The sequence below is a fragment of the Mustelus asterias genome, chromosome 8, assembly GCF_964213995.1.
Source record: "Mustelus asterias chromosome 8, sMusAst1.hap1.1, whole genome shotgun sequence".
In the NCBI taxonomy this organism is placed as follows: Eukaryota; Metazoa; Chordata; class Chondrichthyes; order Carcharhiniformes; family Triakidae; genus Mustelus; species Mustelus asterias.
Window position 1 is genome coordinate 39212925 of NC_135808.1, and position 13797 is coordinate 39226721.

The following is a 13797-nucleotide window of genomic DNA, read 5'->3' on the forward strand; positions in this document are numbered from 1 at the left end:
ATTTGAACATGGACTGTTCTAGTATCTGAGGAGTCGCGAATGGTTCTGAACATTGAGCAATCATTGGCAAACATCCCCACTTCTGACCTTATGATGGAGGGAAGGGCCTAGGATACTACCCTGAGGGACTCCTGCAGAGATGTCGTGGAGTTGAGATGACCGGCCCTTCACAACCATAACCATCTTCCTATGTACCAGGTATGATTCCAACCAGCGGAGAGTTTGACCCGTGATACCCATTGATTCCAGTTTCGCCAGGGCTCCTTGATGCCACACTTGGTCGAATGCAGCCTTGATGTCAAGGGCTGTCACTCCCACCTCATCTCTGGAATTCAACTCTTTTATTCATGATTGAACCAAGGCTGTAATGAGTTCAGGAGCTGAGTGATCCTGGCGAAACCCAAACTGGGTGTCACTGAGCAGGTTCTTGCTGAACAGGTGCTGCTTGATAGCACTGTTGATGATCCCTTCCATCGCTTTACTGATGATCGAGAGTAGACTGATTGCACGGTAATTGGCTGGGTTCGATTTGTCTCGCTTTTTGTGTGTAGGACGCACCTGGGCAATTTTCCACATTGTTGGGTAGATGCCAGTGTTGTAACTGTACTGGAAGAGCTTGGGTAGGGGAGAGACAAGTTCTGGAGCACAAGTCTTCAGTATTATTGCTGGAATGTTGTCAGGGCCCAATGCCTTTGCAGTATCCAGTGCCTCCAACCGTTTCTTGATATCATGTGGAGTGAATCGAATTGGCTGGAAACTGGCATCTGAGATGCTGGGGACCACTGGAGGAGGCTGAGATGGATCATCCATGCGGCACTTCTGGCTGAAGATTGCTGCAAATACTTCAGCCTTTTGCACTGATGTGCTGGGCTCCTCCGTCATTGAGGATGGGGATATTTGTGCAACCTCCTCCTCCAGTGAGTTGTTTAATTGTCCACCACCATTCTCGACTGGATGTGGAAGGACTGCAGAGCTTCGATCTGATCCGTTGGTTGCGGGATCGCTTAGCTCTGTCCTTCACTTGCTGTCTTTGCCATTTGGCATACAAGTAGTCCTGTTTGGTAGCTTCACCAGGTTGACTCCTCATTTTTAGGTGTGCCTGGAGCTGCTCCTGGCATGCCCTCCTGCACTCTCCATTGAACCAGGGTTGATCCCTTGGCTTGATGGTAATGGTTGAGTGTGGGATATGCCAGGCCATGGGGTTGCAGATTGTGCTGTAGTACAATTCTGCTGCTGTTGATGGCCCACAGTGCCTCATGGATGCCCAGTCTTGAGTTGCTAGATCGGTATGAAGTCTGTCCCATTTAGCATGGTGATAGTGCCACACAATACGATGGAGGTTATTCTCAATTTGAAGGCGGGTCTTCGTCTCCACAAGGACTGTGCGGTGGTCACTCTTACTGATATTGTCATGGACAGATGCATCTGCAGCTGACAGATTGGTAAGGATGAGGTCAAGTATGTTATTTCCTCTTGTTGGTTCCTTCACCCCCTGCTGCAAACCCAGTCTGAGAGTGTGGTGGAGGCAGGTTCACACAGTGAATGGTTAGGATCTGGAATGTACTGTCTTAGAGCATGGTGGAGCCAGGTTCAATCAAGACATTAATGATGGAATTGTATGATCTGATTTGAGTCTTTGAAACATCAATATCCATTTAAATAGAGTCCAACTTGGCTGAATATGTGCTGTACAAATTAACTTTTCATTTCCTTCATTTTGTTTGTCTTGACTTTGTGATGAAGTCCTTTAACTAGAGAAACCTTGTCTTTTTTTTGTATAGTGAGTTTATTACTGCATGTTTCAATTAACAAGGTATATTCCTATTTAATGCTGTGAACTATGGGCGGCACGGTAGCACAGTGGTTAGCACTGCTGCTTCACAGCTCCAAGGTCCCGGGTTCGATTCCCGGCTCGGGTCACTGTCTGTGTGGAGTTTGCACATTCTCCTCGTGTCTGCGTGGGTTTCCTCCGGGTGCTCCGGTTTCCTCCCACAGTCCAAAGATGTGTAGGTTAGGTTGATTGGCCAGGTTAAAAAAAAAAAATGCCCCTTAGGATCCTAAAATGCGTAGGTTAGAGGGATTAGTGGGTAAAATATGTGGGGGTAGGGCCTGGGTGGGATTGTGGTCGGTGCAGACTCGATGGGCCGAATGGCTTCCTTCTGCACTGTAGGATTTCTATGATAGGGAGAATGCTGTGAGGTGGTACTATCACACATCACAGCTGAAAGGTTCATCCCCTGTACGTTTCCTCAAATATCTCAGGAGGCTCAAAGACACCAGGAAATCTTTAACACAAATCTCACTTGAAGGGTTTCTCTTGCATGTAACTGCCCGTGTGTTAACAGAGCTTGTAACAGATGCACCTTGGGAGTTAAGAGATCTTTAGAATTCCCTCCTTAAACCCCTCTGCATCTTTATCTCTCTCCCCTCCTTTACAACAGTCTTTAAATCCCAAATCTTTGACCATATTTTTAATCATTCCCTCCTAATACCTCTTTCTTTGTCTCGGGTGATAATCTTTCTCGGATTAAGTCTCTATGAAACACTTTGGGATGTTTGACTATGTTAAAGCGCTCTATAAATACAAGCTGTTGTCCTCTCACATTCCTTCCAATCCTCAAGGTACTGACCTGGAGTACAGACTGTGGACATTGATTGGCCTCTAGTGCTCTTTGAGTGGCCATTCAGCATGTGTAGACCCAGACAGTGAATGTTGTGAGACAATGGAGACTGACACAGCCGAGACACATCCTGCCCTCCCCCTGACTTCCCAGCTGGGCTCACTGATGAGGAACGGGATTCCTGGATGATTCTCCCTTTCCATAGTTGAGAAATGCTGATGCTAATTGAAGTACCTCCATTACTACCCCAGGAATGGTTCCTTCCTTGGGTGCTGGTAGATGAGAAGTTGAAGCCTTTCTAACCATTGAGTATCTGATTGCCTTCTTGGTCAGAGTGAGAGTCAGTGAGTGACTTGTATCTGATGCTGCACTGAAAGGATGCTGAGTTTATATGGGAGCTTCTATACACAAATTGATGTCTTCTTTTGGTGATGTTTGGCGATCTGGTCAAAGGTTAAATTGACCTTCTTGAAACAATTGGACTGATGGTGAGAGAGGTTGGAGACAGACACTGCTGAGATAGACAGTGCCTTGGAAGGACAGTTTCTGTGGGAGCACTGGAAGTTGAAAAACACAGACAACTCTAAATGTAAGTGAAGCAGGTGAGCTGGTTCCAGGTCCATGTGGAGATGTTAGTGTTTGGCGAGAGAGGAGTAGATGAAACAATTCTGACATACGTCACACTGGAAGCGGTTGTCACCCATGTGGGTTCACTGATGCTCTGGGAGAACCAACAAAATGTGAAGGCTTTATTACAGAATTCGCACCAATAGGGTTTCTCCCCTGTGTGAATGTGTTGATGGATCAGGAGAAACACTGACTGTGTGAAAGCCTTGTCACACCTGAACGGTTTTTCTCCTCAATGTGGTATTGCTGGTGTTCCAGGAGGGTCAAAGACAAAAGCTTTTGTTGAAAACCTCAGATCTGAATGATTCCTCCCCCCCTCCCCCCCCCCCCCCCCCCCCCCTGCCCCCCGCCACCCCACCCTCCACCACCATTTGGGTCCTTTAATACATCAGGAGCTTTATTGAGTTTGTGAAGGCTTTGTCACGCAGCTCCTACTTCAATGGCTTCTCCCCTATGTAAATATGTTGGTGTATGTGGAAAAGTGTGAGAATGATTCGTTGTACTTGTATGGTTTCTCCCCAGTGTGAATGCCCAGTGTTAACATATTAAACCTGATGGACATGCAATGCCACCATTAAACAGCTTTTCTTTACCTGGATGAGTCAGTGTTTCACGAGTGTTACTGACAATGTAAATGTTCGGTTGCACGTCTCAGAACTGAATGCTTTCTCTCCTGTGAATAGTCTGGTGTATCAGAAAGGCTGTCGACCTTGTGAAGACTTTATCACACCTCTCACACTTTTTGTAGACAGATTTTAAACAGATTTTTCTCAATGCAGTCAGCATATCAGAAATATCAATCACTGTGAAGGTTGGTGAATTCCCCTGTGTGAATTCACTGGTGTGCACAGAGGTTTGATGGCTGAATGAATGATTGGTCACACACCTCACATCTGAATGGTCTGTCCCTTGTGTGAAGGTGCTGGCGATTCACCAGAGTGGATAATTGTGCATAGCCCTTATTACACACCACACACTTGACTGGTTTCTCCCCAGAGTAAATGCGTTGGTGTATGAAGAGACTCAATGACTGCATGAATGATTTATTGCACACTTCGCAGGTGAATGGTTTCTCACCTGTGTGACCATGTTGGTGAGTGCAGAGGTTCGAAGAGCACATGAAGGATTTGTTGGACATGTCACATGGGAATGGCTTTTCCCATGTGAATGCGCGGTGATGTACGAGCGTCGATGACTGTGTGAAGGCTTGACCACACACCTCACACTTGAAGGGTTTCTCCCCTGTGTGAATCCACTGATGTGTCAGTAGATCAGAGGATTTGGAAAAAAGACAACACACAAACATCACACCTGAATAATTTCTTCCCCATGTGATTCATCTGGTGTCTCAGGACATTCGAAGATTTCACAAACACTTTGTCACAAACCTCACATTTGAACTGTTTCTCTCCTTTGTGAAATGATTGTTGTGGGTGAAACTGAGATGAGCATGACTATGGAGTCTCTTCTATATGGCTGTCCTTCTGTGAACAGTCATTCTCACAGGTGCATGTTGAGATTTAGGGACTTGAATGAGCCTGTGGAGCCCTCTTCAAATACCTCACACCTGTTGGAATGATTCAAAGGTTCATGAGGCTGGATGAAGGATTGAAACTCTCACCACACTTGGAGCCACTCACACTTATTCCCAGCCTCACCCTAACTGATCACCCACAGCTGAACCTTTAGAAAAGTTGGTTCTTATGCACACCACTGACCAGTTTCAGATCTGATGATACATCAAGGCTCCCCTGACCTGACCAATTTCCAGATGATGGTTTCATTACCCAACCTCCTCTGTTGTGAAGGGGCTGGAAGTCTTCCCACAGTTGGATAGTTGTTTCTTGGGTGATGGTCAAGATCTACCGTGTCTATCCTTTTTGTACAGAATGCCAGCGGAATGCATAGGTCGTGACACCGCCACATCGACAAGTATTATGTATGCCCTTATAGATTGGGTTGCGTAAAGAATTACGAGGTTGGCTTGGTAACTTGAACAGTGGGAGTTCTCTATTTAAAGTGTGAACTCATTCACAGTCAGTAAGGTTGGGTCCCACACTGTTGAGTAGCCCCAAGAAACAACGAATACACATATATCACCGGGTCAATCTCTGCTTTTCAATTCGATTCAGCCGCTCGGACTCGCGCTTCCTCACATCCCAACTCCCGAACGCTGGGAGCCAACCGCCGCTGCGCGCGGCAGAACTACAACTCCCATCAGGCACCGCGGACTCGCGCTCTCTCTCTCTCTCTCTCCCTCGCGCCCCCATTCTATACTGCCGCTCCTCACTGCGCAGTCCCGGAAGGACACATGCAGCATGGGTAATATGGGTAATAATCTGTAGTTCCGACCAGGTGAGGGTCTCTGCGGCTGCAGAGACCTGGGCAGAGCCATTTCCCCCGCCTTTTACAATGTGATTGGCTATGCAAACTGATTGACATATCTATTGTGGGCAGGACTAGTTTCCTCTCGCTGAGTGGCTGCGAAAACCTTCAATGAATGCGCTGAGCTGTTGATAGGAGCTGTGTGTTGGATATTGCGTGTGTTTATTAGAAGCATTTCCCTTCTGATTTACAAGCTGAGTTCTGTTGATGGGTCATTACTGAATACGAGAAGGTGAGGTGTAATTATCTGGCAGGGGCAGAGACACATTCATTTTAATGTCTTATTTAAAGATTTTACCCGAAGGCCTCGGCCTTTCCTAAAGGCCTGGGCTTGGATTTGATGGTTTTGCCCAGTGCTGTGTCTGATAGCTCAATTTGGGATGTGCAGTCTGAGTGAGTGTAACATGTCTAATTTCCCGGAGAATGGCAGACTGGCACTCACTGTGGAACAATCTCTGAGGAGTCAGCTCGTTCTGCAAAGGAGGTGAGGGAGATGCAGGAAATCATGTTTCTTTTTCCTGTTTTACAGAAGGATTGCACAGTACTACACCAGGGAATGCAGAGAGAATAGACACTGCAGGTAGATCCTGACCATCACCCAAGCAACAACTGTGGGAAGACATCCATTCCCTTCACACTATTGCTCAACACAGAGAAGGTTGGGGAGTGAACCCATCATCTGGAAATCGGTTGGGTCAAAGAGCTTTGACATAACATCAGATCTGAAATTTGTCAGTGGTGTGGCACCTTGCATCAGAGCCAATGTTTCCGAAGTTTCAGTTGGGCGATCAGTCAGGGTGAGATTGGGAAACATGTGAGTGGCTCCAAGTGTGGTGAGAGTTTCAATCATTAATTGATTTTTACAGTAACTTCATTGCAGTATTATTTGTGGTACGAATGAATAAACTTTAAACTGAGGTCCATGAACCATTGATTCATTCCTACAGATGAGAAACTGTTCAAGTGTGAAGAGGACTCCACAGGCTCATACAATCTTTTAACACACAAGTTGTATCCCTTGTATGACTGTTAACAGAAGGACCGCCTCATGGAAGGGAAATCATTCAAGTATGAGGTGTGTGATCAAACCCTCACACAGACATCCAAGCTTGTGAGACATCAATGTGTTCTCGCTGTGGAGAAGGCATTTCAGTGTGAGGTGTGCAACAAATCATTCTCAGCCTTATCGAACCTACGTGTACATCAACGCATTCACACAGGGGAGAAGCCATACACGTGTGAGGTGTGTGACAAAGCCTTCACACAATTATCAAGCCTCCAGGTCCATCAGACAATCCACACAGGGGAGAAACCCTTCAAGTGTGAGTTTTGCGATAAAGCTTTTGCGACGTCTACAAGGTTCCTGGAACATCAGAGCACTCACACAGGGGAGAAACCATTCACATGTGAGGTGTGTGGCAAATCATTCTCGCGTTCATCTCACTTTCGCATACACCAACGCGTTCACACTGGAGAGAAACCGTTCATTTGCGAAGTGTGCAAGAAATCATTCTCACGGTCATCGAACTTCCGTGAACACCAACGCATTCACACTGGGAAAAAGGCATTCCAGTGTGAGGTGTGTAATAAATACTTCACACAGTTATCAGGCCTGGTGAAGCATCGGCACATTCACACAGGGGAGAGGAAAACATTCACGTGTGATGTGTGTAATAAAGACTTTGAACAATTATGGGCCATGTTGGCTCATCATCGCATTCACACAGCAGGGAAACCAAGTGAGTCGTGTGACTGAGTCTCACACAGTAGGAACATTCATGAAACACTGATGCATCCACACTGAATTTACGTACCAACAGATGGAGTAGGCTATTCTGTCCCTCAAGTCTGCTCCATCATTTGATAAGGTGATGCCATTGTGGAATCAACCCCACTTTCCTGCCTCTGATCGTGGCCGGGGACTTCAACAAGGCCAAGCTCAAGAGTGTCCTACCAAATACCATCAACATGTCTCCTGTCCCACCAGAGCTCCAAACATCCTCAAACATTGCTACACTAACATCAAACATGCCTTCGGCTCTCTCTCATGTCCACACTTGGGCAAATCAGACCACAAGGCTGTGCTCCTGCTCCTGGCTTACGAGCAAAAAACTGAAGTGGGAGAGTCCGATTAAGAAAGCCGTGCAATGTTGGTCTGAGGAAACATATGACTTCCTTCAGGACTGCTTCAAGTTGGTGAACTGGTCAATATTCAAGAACTCAGCGACCAGCTTAAATGAGTACAGTAACAGACTTCATTAGTAAGTGCGTAGAAAACTGTGTATCAAAGAAGCTAATTGAAGTGTATCCCAACCAGAAACAACGGATGAACAGGGATATCCACTGTCCAGGGCTGAGGCGTTCAGGTCGAGCGACCCTGACCTACACAGGAAATCCAGATATGACCTGCGGTGAACCATCAAAGATGCCAAGAGACAATACTGGACCAAGCTAGAGTCTCAGGCTAGCCACATGAACACCCAACGATTATAGCAAAGTCGACAAGACATTACAGGCTACATGGTGAAGATGAATAGAATAGCCGGCTATAGTGCACCCTCCCAGGTGGGGGGGGTGGGGAGGGGGGGGGGGAGGGGGAGCATAATCCTCCGCCATTTTCGCCAACTCCAGTGTGATGCCACCACCAAACACATCTTCCCTTCACTCCCTCTGTCAGCATTCCACAGAGACTGTTCCCTCTGGGATAACCTAGTCCACTCCTCCACTATCCCAACACCTGTCCCGTCACTCATGGCCCCTTCCCATGCAATCGCAGAAAATGTAACCTGTCTCTTTACCTCTTCACCATCCAAGGTCCAAAACATTAATTCCAGGTTAAGCAGTGTTTCACTTGCACCTCTTTCAATTTGGTGTATTGCATTCGCTGCTCCCAATGTGGTCTCCTCTATAGCGGAGAAACCAGGCGTAGACTGGGTGATCGATTTGCTGAACACCTTCGGTCTGTGCTCAGTCAGGACCCTGACCTTCCGGTTGCTTGTCATTTTAACACACGATCCTGCTCCCATGCCCACATGTCTGTCCTTGGCTTGCTGCAATGTTCCAGTGAAGCTCAACGCAAACTGGAGGAACAGCATCTCATCTTCCGGCTAGGCACTTTACAGCATTCCGGTCTCAACATCGAATTCAACACCTTCAGATGATTTGCTCTATTTCATCTCGGCCCACTTTGTTTTCATTCTATTTTACTTAATTTTTTACTGTTCTCTACCTTTTATTTCTTTGTTGTCTTTCTTGATTTTTCTTTCCCCCCCCCCCCAAGGCTCTTTCCCCCTACTTTACGCCCCCTTACCTTTTCTCCTCCTTTTCTAAATCTTACCTCTGTCCCATCCATTCCCCCCCCACCACCACCACCCCCCCCACCACCACCCCCCCCCACCCCCACCACCACCCACCCCCCCACCACCCCCCCCCCCACCACCCCCCCCCCCCCCACCACCCCCCCCCCCACCACCCCCCCCCCCACCACCCCCCCCCCCCACCACCACCACCCCCCCCCCCCACCACCACCCCCCCCCCCCCCCCCCCCCCCCCACCACCACCCCCCCCCCCCCCAACATCTTCATTTTAGTTTCTCTGCCGTTTATTCTCTCTGTGGACAGCTATTAGCTGGATTCCCTGGTTTCTGTGGCTATGAATCATCTTTCACTCCCTCACCCTGCAGTATAAATATCTCCCACTTTCTATGCCTTTTAGCTTTGACAGAGGGTCATCTGGACTCGAATATCAGCTTTTTTCTCTCCTTACAGATGCTGCCAGACCTGCTGAGATTTTCTAGCATTTTCTCTTCTGGTTTCAGATTCCAGCATCCGCAATAATTTGCTTTTAACTCAGAGAGAACTCAATTATTTTCTTTTAAACTGTGCCTTCTAGTTCAGGTCTCTCCTGCAAGGGGAAACATCCTTTCAGCATCCAACCTGCCAAGTCCCCTCAGTACTCTATACGTAAAACCACCTCCCAGGCTTCTAAACTCCAATGGATACAGGCCCAACCTGTTCCACTATTCCTCATAAGATAGCCCTTGATCCCAGGAATCAGATCTTTTCTAAACTGCTTTTTTATTTATTGAATGGAATGTTGTCATTGTTGGTAAGGCCAGCATTTATTGCCCAATTGCCCTAGATATGAGTGGCTTGCTCGGCCATTTCAAAGGCAAGTTAGTAGTCAGCCATATTGGAGTCACATGTAGGCCACACCCAGGTAAGGCTAGCAGATTTCCTTCCCGAAAGGGCACTGATGAACCAGATGCTTTTTTATGGCAGGCAGTTGGTGCACAACAGGATCCCACAAGATTATGACTCTATTTTGTCTTTTAAAGAGCATTTAGACAGTTACATGGGTAAGAGTGGTACAGAGGGATAGGGACTAGCTTAATGGTAAAAACTGGGCTGAAGGGCTTGTTTCCATGCTGTAAACCTCTATGACTCTATGATAGTTTCATGGTCACCACTACTGAGACTAGCTTTCAATTCCAGGCTTTTGAATTGAATTTAAATTCCACCAGCTGCCTTGCTGATCTTTGAACCAATACCTGGAGAGAATTTGCCTGGCCATCTGGATTACTAATCTAGTGACATTACCACCACTGAGTAACCCTGGTTATGCAATTATCTAATACAATTATAGCCTTTCTTAAATAAAGAGACTATACATAAATTGGATAATGTTTACATTTTCCCATGTTATATTCCATCCGCCAATTTTTTACCCACTCACTTAAGCAACCTGTATCCCTTTGCAGATTTCTTATATCCTCCTCACAACTTGAGGGATGGATGAGGAATGTGGAACTCAACACAAACAGATCAGCTATGATCTCATTGAATGGTGGAGCAGGCTTGAGGGGCTGAATGGCTTACTTCTCCTATTTCATACGTAACTTACACTCCTATCCATCTTTGTCAGCAGCAAAATTAGCACTCATCCATTTGGTCCCTTTATTCAATTCTTTTTTCTAATTTATAAACAGTTGACGTGCCAGCACTGATTCTTGTGGGGCTCCATTAGCTTTGGCTCACTAAGTACAAAATGACCCATATATGCTTCCTCTGTTTCCTGTTAGCTAACCAATTCTCTTATCCATGCTAATATGTTGCCCTTGACATCATGAGCTCTTATTTTGTGTAGTAACCCTTTATGTGGCAGCTTATCAAATACTTTTTGGAAATTGAAATACACGACATCTACAGGCCCCCTTTATCCACTTGCTTGATACTCAAAAGAACTCAAATAAATTAGTCAAACTTGATTTCCCTTGCACAGAACCATTTGACTCTACTTGATTATATTGGGCTAAGTGCACCAGTATAACCTCCTTAATAACACCACAATAATTAGGAACAAGAGTAGGCCATTTGGCCCCTCGAGCCTGCTCCACCGTTCAATAGGATCATGACTGATCTGACATTCCTCATGTTCACTTTACTGCCTTTCCCTGGATCCTTGATTCCCTTACTGATCAAAAGTCTTTCTATCTCAGCCTTAAATATACACAACGACTCTGCCCCCACAGCTCTCTATTACAAGGAGTTCCAAATACTCATATAATAAAAGAAAATTACTGTGGATGCTGGAATCTGCAACCAAAAGAGAAAACACTGGAAAATCTCAGCAGATCTGGCAGCATCTTTAAGGAGAGAAAAGAGCTGATGTTTCGAGTCCAGATGACCCTTTCTCAAAGCTATAAGGCATAGAAAATGGGAGATATTTATACTGCAGGGTGAGGGAATGGAAGATGAGTCATAGCCATAGAAACCAGGGGAAATGACTGCTAATAGTTGTCCACAGAGAGAATAAAGGGTGTGAATGGCCAAATGGCAGAGAAGCTGTAAGCTATGACAGATGAAGATGTTGGGGGAGGGGGGGGGGGGGAGATGGGACAGAGGTAGAATGTAGAAAAGGAGAATCGGGGGGAGAAAAGTTAAGGGAAAGGGGATGAAGTGTGGGGAAAGAGTGGGGGGGGGGGAAAGAAAAATGAAGAAAGGCAATAAAGAAATAAAAGGTAGAGAACAGTAAACAATTAAATAAAATAGAATGAAAACAAAGGGGGCCGAGGTGGGGTAGAGCAAATCATCTGAAGTTGTTGAATTCGATGTTGAGACCGGAAGGCTGTAAAGTGCCTAGCCAGAAGATGAGATGCTGTTCCTCCAGTTTGCGTTGTGCTTCACTGGAATGTTGCAGCAAGCCAAGGACAGACGTGGGCATGGGCGCAGGATCGTGTGTTAAAATGGCAATCAACCGGAAGGTCAGGATCCTGATTGCGCGCAGACTGAAAGTGCTCGGCAAAGCGATCACCCAGCCTACGCTTGGTCTCTCCGCTATAGAGGAAACCACATTGGGAGCAGCGAATGCAATACACCAAATTGAAAGAGGTGCAAGTGAAACGCTGCTTAACCTGGAATGAGTGTTTTGCACCTTGGATGGTAAGCATAGGTAAAGGGACAGGTGTTACACCTTCTGCGATTAGAGTCATAGAGGTTGACAAAATGGAAACAGGCCCTTTGGCCCAACTTGTCCATGCCGCCCTTTTTTTTTAAAACCCCTAAACTAATCCCAATTGCCCGCATTTGGCCCATATCCCTCTCTACCCATCGTACCTATGTAACTATAGAACATAGAACATTACAGCGCAGTACAGGCCTTCGGCCCTCAATGTTGCGCCGACCAGTGAAACCAATCTAAAGCCCATCTAACCTAGACGATTCCAATATCATCCATATGTTTATCCAATGACCATTTAAATGCCCTTAATGTTGATGAGTCCACTACTGCTGCAGGCAGGGCATTCCACGCCCTTACCGCTCTCTGAGTGAAGAACCTACCTCTGACATCTGTCCTATATCCATCACCCCTCAATTTAAAGCTATGTCCCCTCATGCTAGCTATCCCCATCCGAGGAAAAAGGCTCTCACTATCCACCCTATCTAATCCTCTGATCATCTTGTATGCCTCTATTAAGTCACCTCTTAACCTTCTCTCTAACGAAAACAACCTCAAGTCCCTCAGCCTTTCCTCATAAGACCTTCCCACCATACCAGGCAACATCCTGGTAAATCTCCTCTGCACCCTTTCCAATGCATCCACATCCTTCCTATAATGCGGTGACCAGAACTGTACGCAATACTCCAAGTGTGGCTGCACCAGAGTTTTGTACAGCTGCAACATGACCTCCTGGCTCCAAAACTCAATCCCTCTACCAATAAAAGCTAACACTCCGCACGCCTTCTTAACAACCCTATCAACCTGGGTGCCAACTTTCAGGGATCTATGCACGTGGACACCGAGATGTCTCTGTTCATCCACACTACCAAGTATCTTACCATTAGCCCAGTACTCTGTAATCCTGTTACTCGTTCCAAAGTGAATCACCTCACACTTTTCCGCATTAAACTCCATTTGCCACCTCTCAGCCCAGCGCCGAAGCTTAGCTATGTTCTTCTGTAACCTGTAACAACCTTCCGCACTGTCCACAACTCCACCGACTTCAGTGTCATCCGCAAATTTACTAACCCATCCTTCTACGCCCTCATCCAGGTCATTTATAAAAATGACAAACAGCAGTGGCCCCAAAACAGATCCTTGCGGTACACCACTAGTAACTGAACTCCAGGATGAACATTTCCCATCAACCACCACCCTCTGTCTTCTTAAAGCTAGCCAATTTCTGATCCAAACTGCTAAATCACCCTTCCGGTCTCAACATCGAATTCAACAACTTCAGATGATTTGCTCTACCCCACCTCGACCCCCTTTGTTTTCATTCTATTTTATTTAATTGTTTACTGTTCTCTACCTTTTATTTCTTTATTGCCTTTCTTCAATCCCATGCCTTCGTATTTTCTGCAATAGCTTACTGTGGGGAACCTTATCAAACGCTTTACTGAAATCCATATACACCACATCAACTGCTTTACCCTCATCCACCTCTTTGGTCACCTTCTCAAAGAACTCAATAAGGTTTGTGAGGCATGACCGACCCTTCACAAAACCATGTTGACTATCCCGAATCAAATTATTCCTTTCTAGATGATTATAAATCCTATCTCTTATAATCCTTTCCAACAGGTCTATAATTACCAGGGTTGTCTCTACTTCCCTTCTTGAACAAGGGGACAACATTTGCTATCTTCCAGTCTTCTGGCACTAT

At 46.2% G+C, this 13797-nt stretch overlaps 2 protein-coding genes across 3 annotated transcripts in view; both read left to right on the forward strand.

The window, feature by feature from the left end:
* Positions 1–13797, forward strand: part of LOC144497075 (uncharacterized) — a 257791-nt gene that overhangs the window by 113610 nt on the left and 130384 nt on the right. The window lies entirely within an intron of this gene.
* On the forward strand, positions 5593–8520 carry LOC144497096 (uncharacterized). 2 transcript variants are annotated; one of them, XM_078217871.1, is made up of 3 exons: positions 5599–5865; positions 6163–6466; positions 6581–8520. In XM_078217871.1, exon 3 carries the CDS (start codon positions 6682–6684, stop codon positions 7387–7389), a length of 708 nt encoding a protein of 235 aa, XP_078073997.1. In that variant the 5' UTR covers positions 5599–5865; positions 6163–6466; positions 6581–6681; the 3' UTR covers positions 7390–8520. The 2 variants fall into 2 exon arrangements, with proteins under 2 accessions (XP_078073996.1, XP_078073997.1); XM_078217870.1 differs by having other exon boundaries at positions 5593–5865; positions 6163–8520.

What these genes read in the sequence shown, in the direction of transcription:
- LOC144497096 (XM_078217870.1), top strand. Translation starts at nt 6,682, where the DNA reads ATGGAAGGGAAATCATTCAAGTATGAGGTGTGTGATCAAACCCTCACA.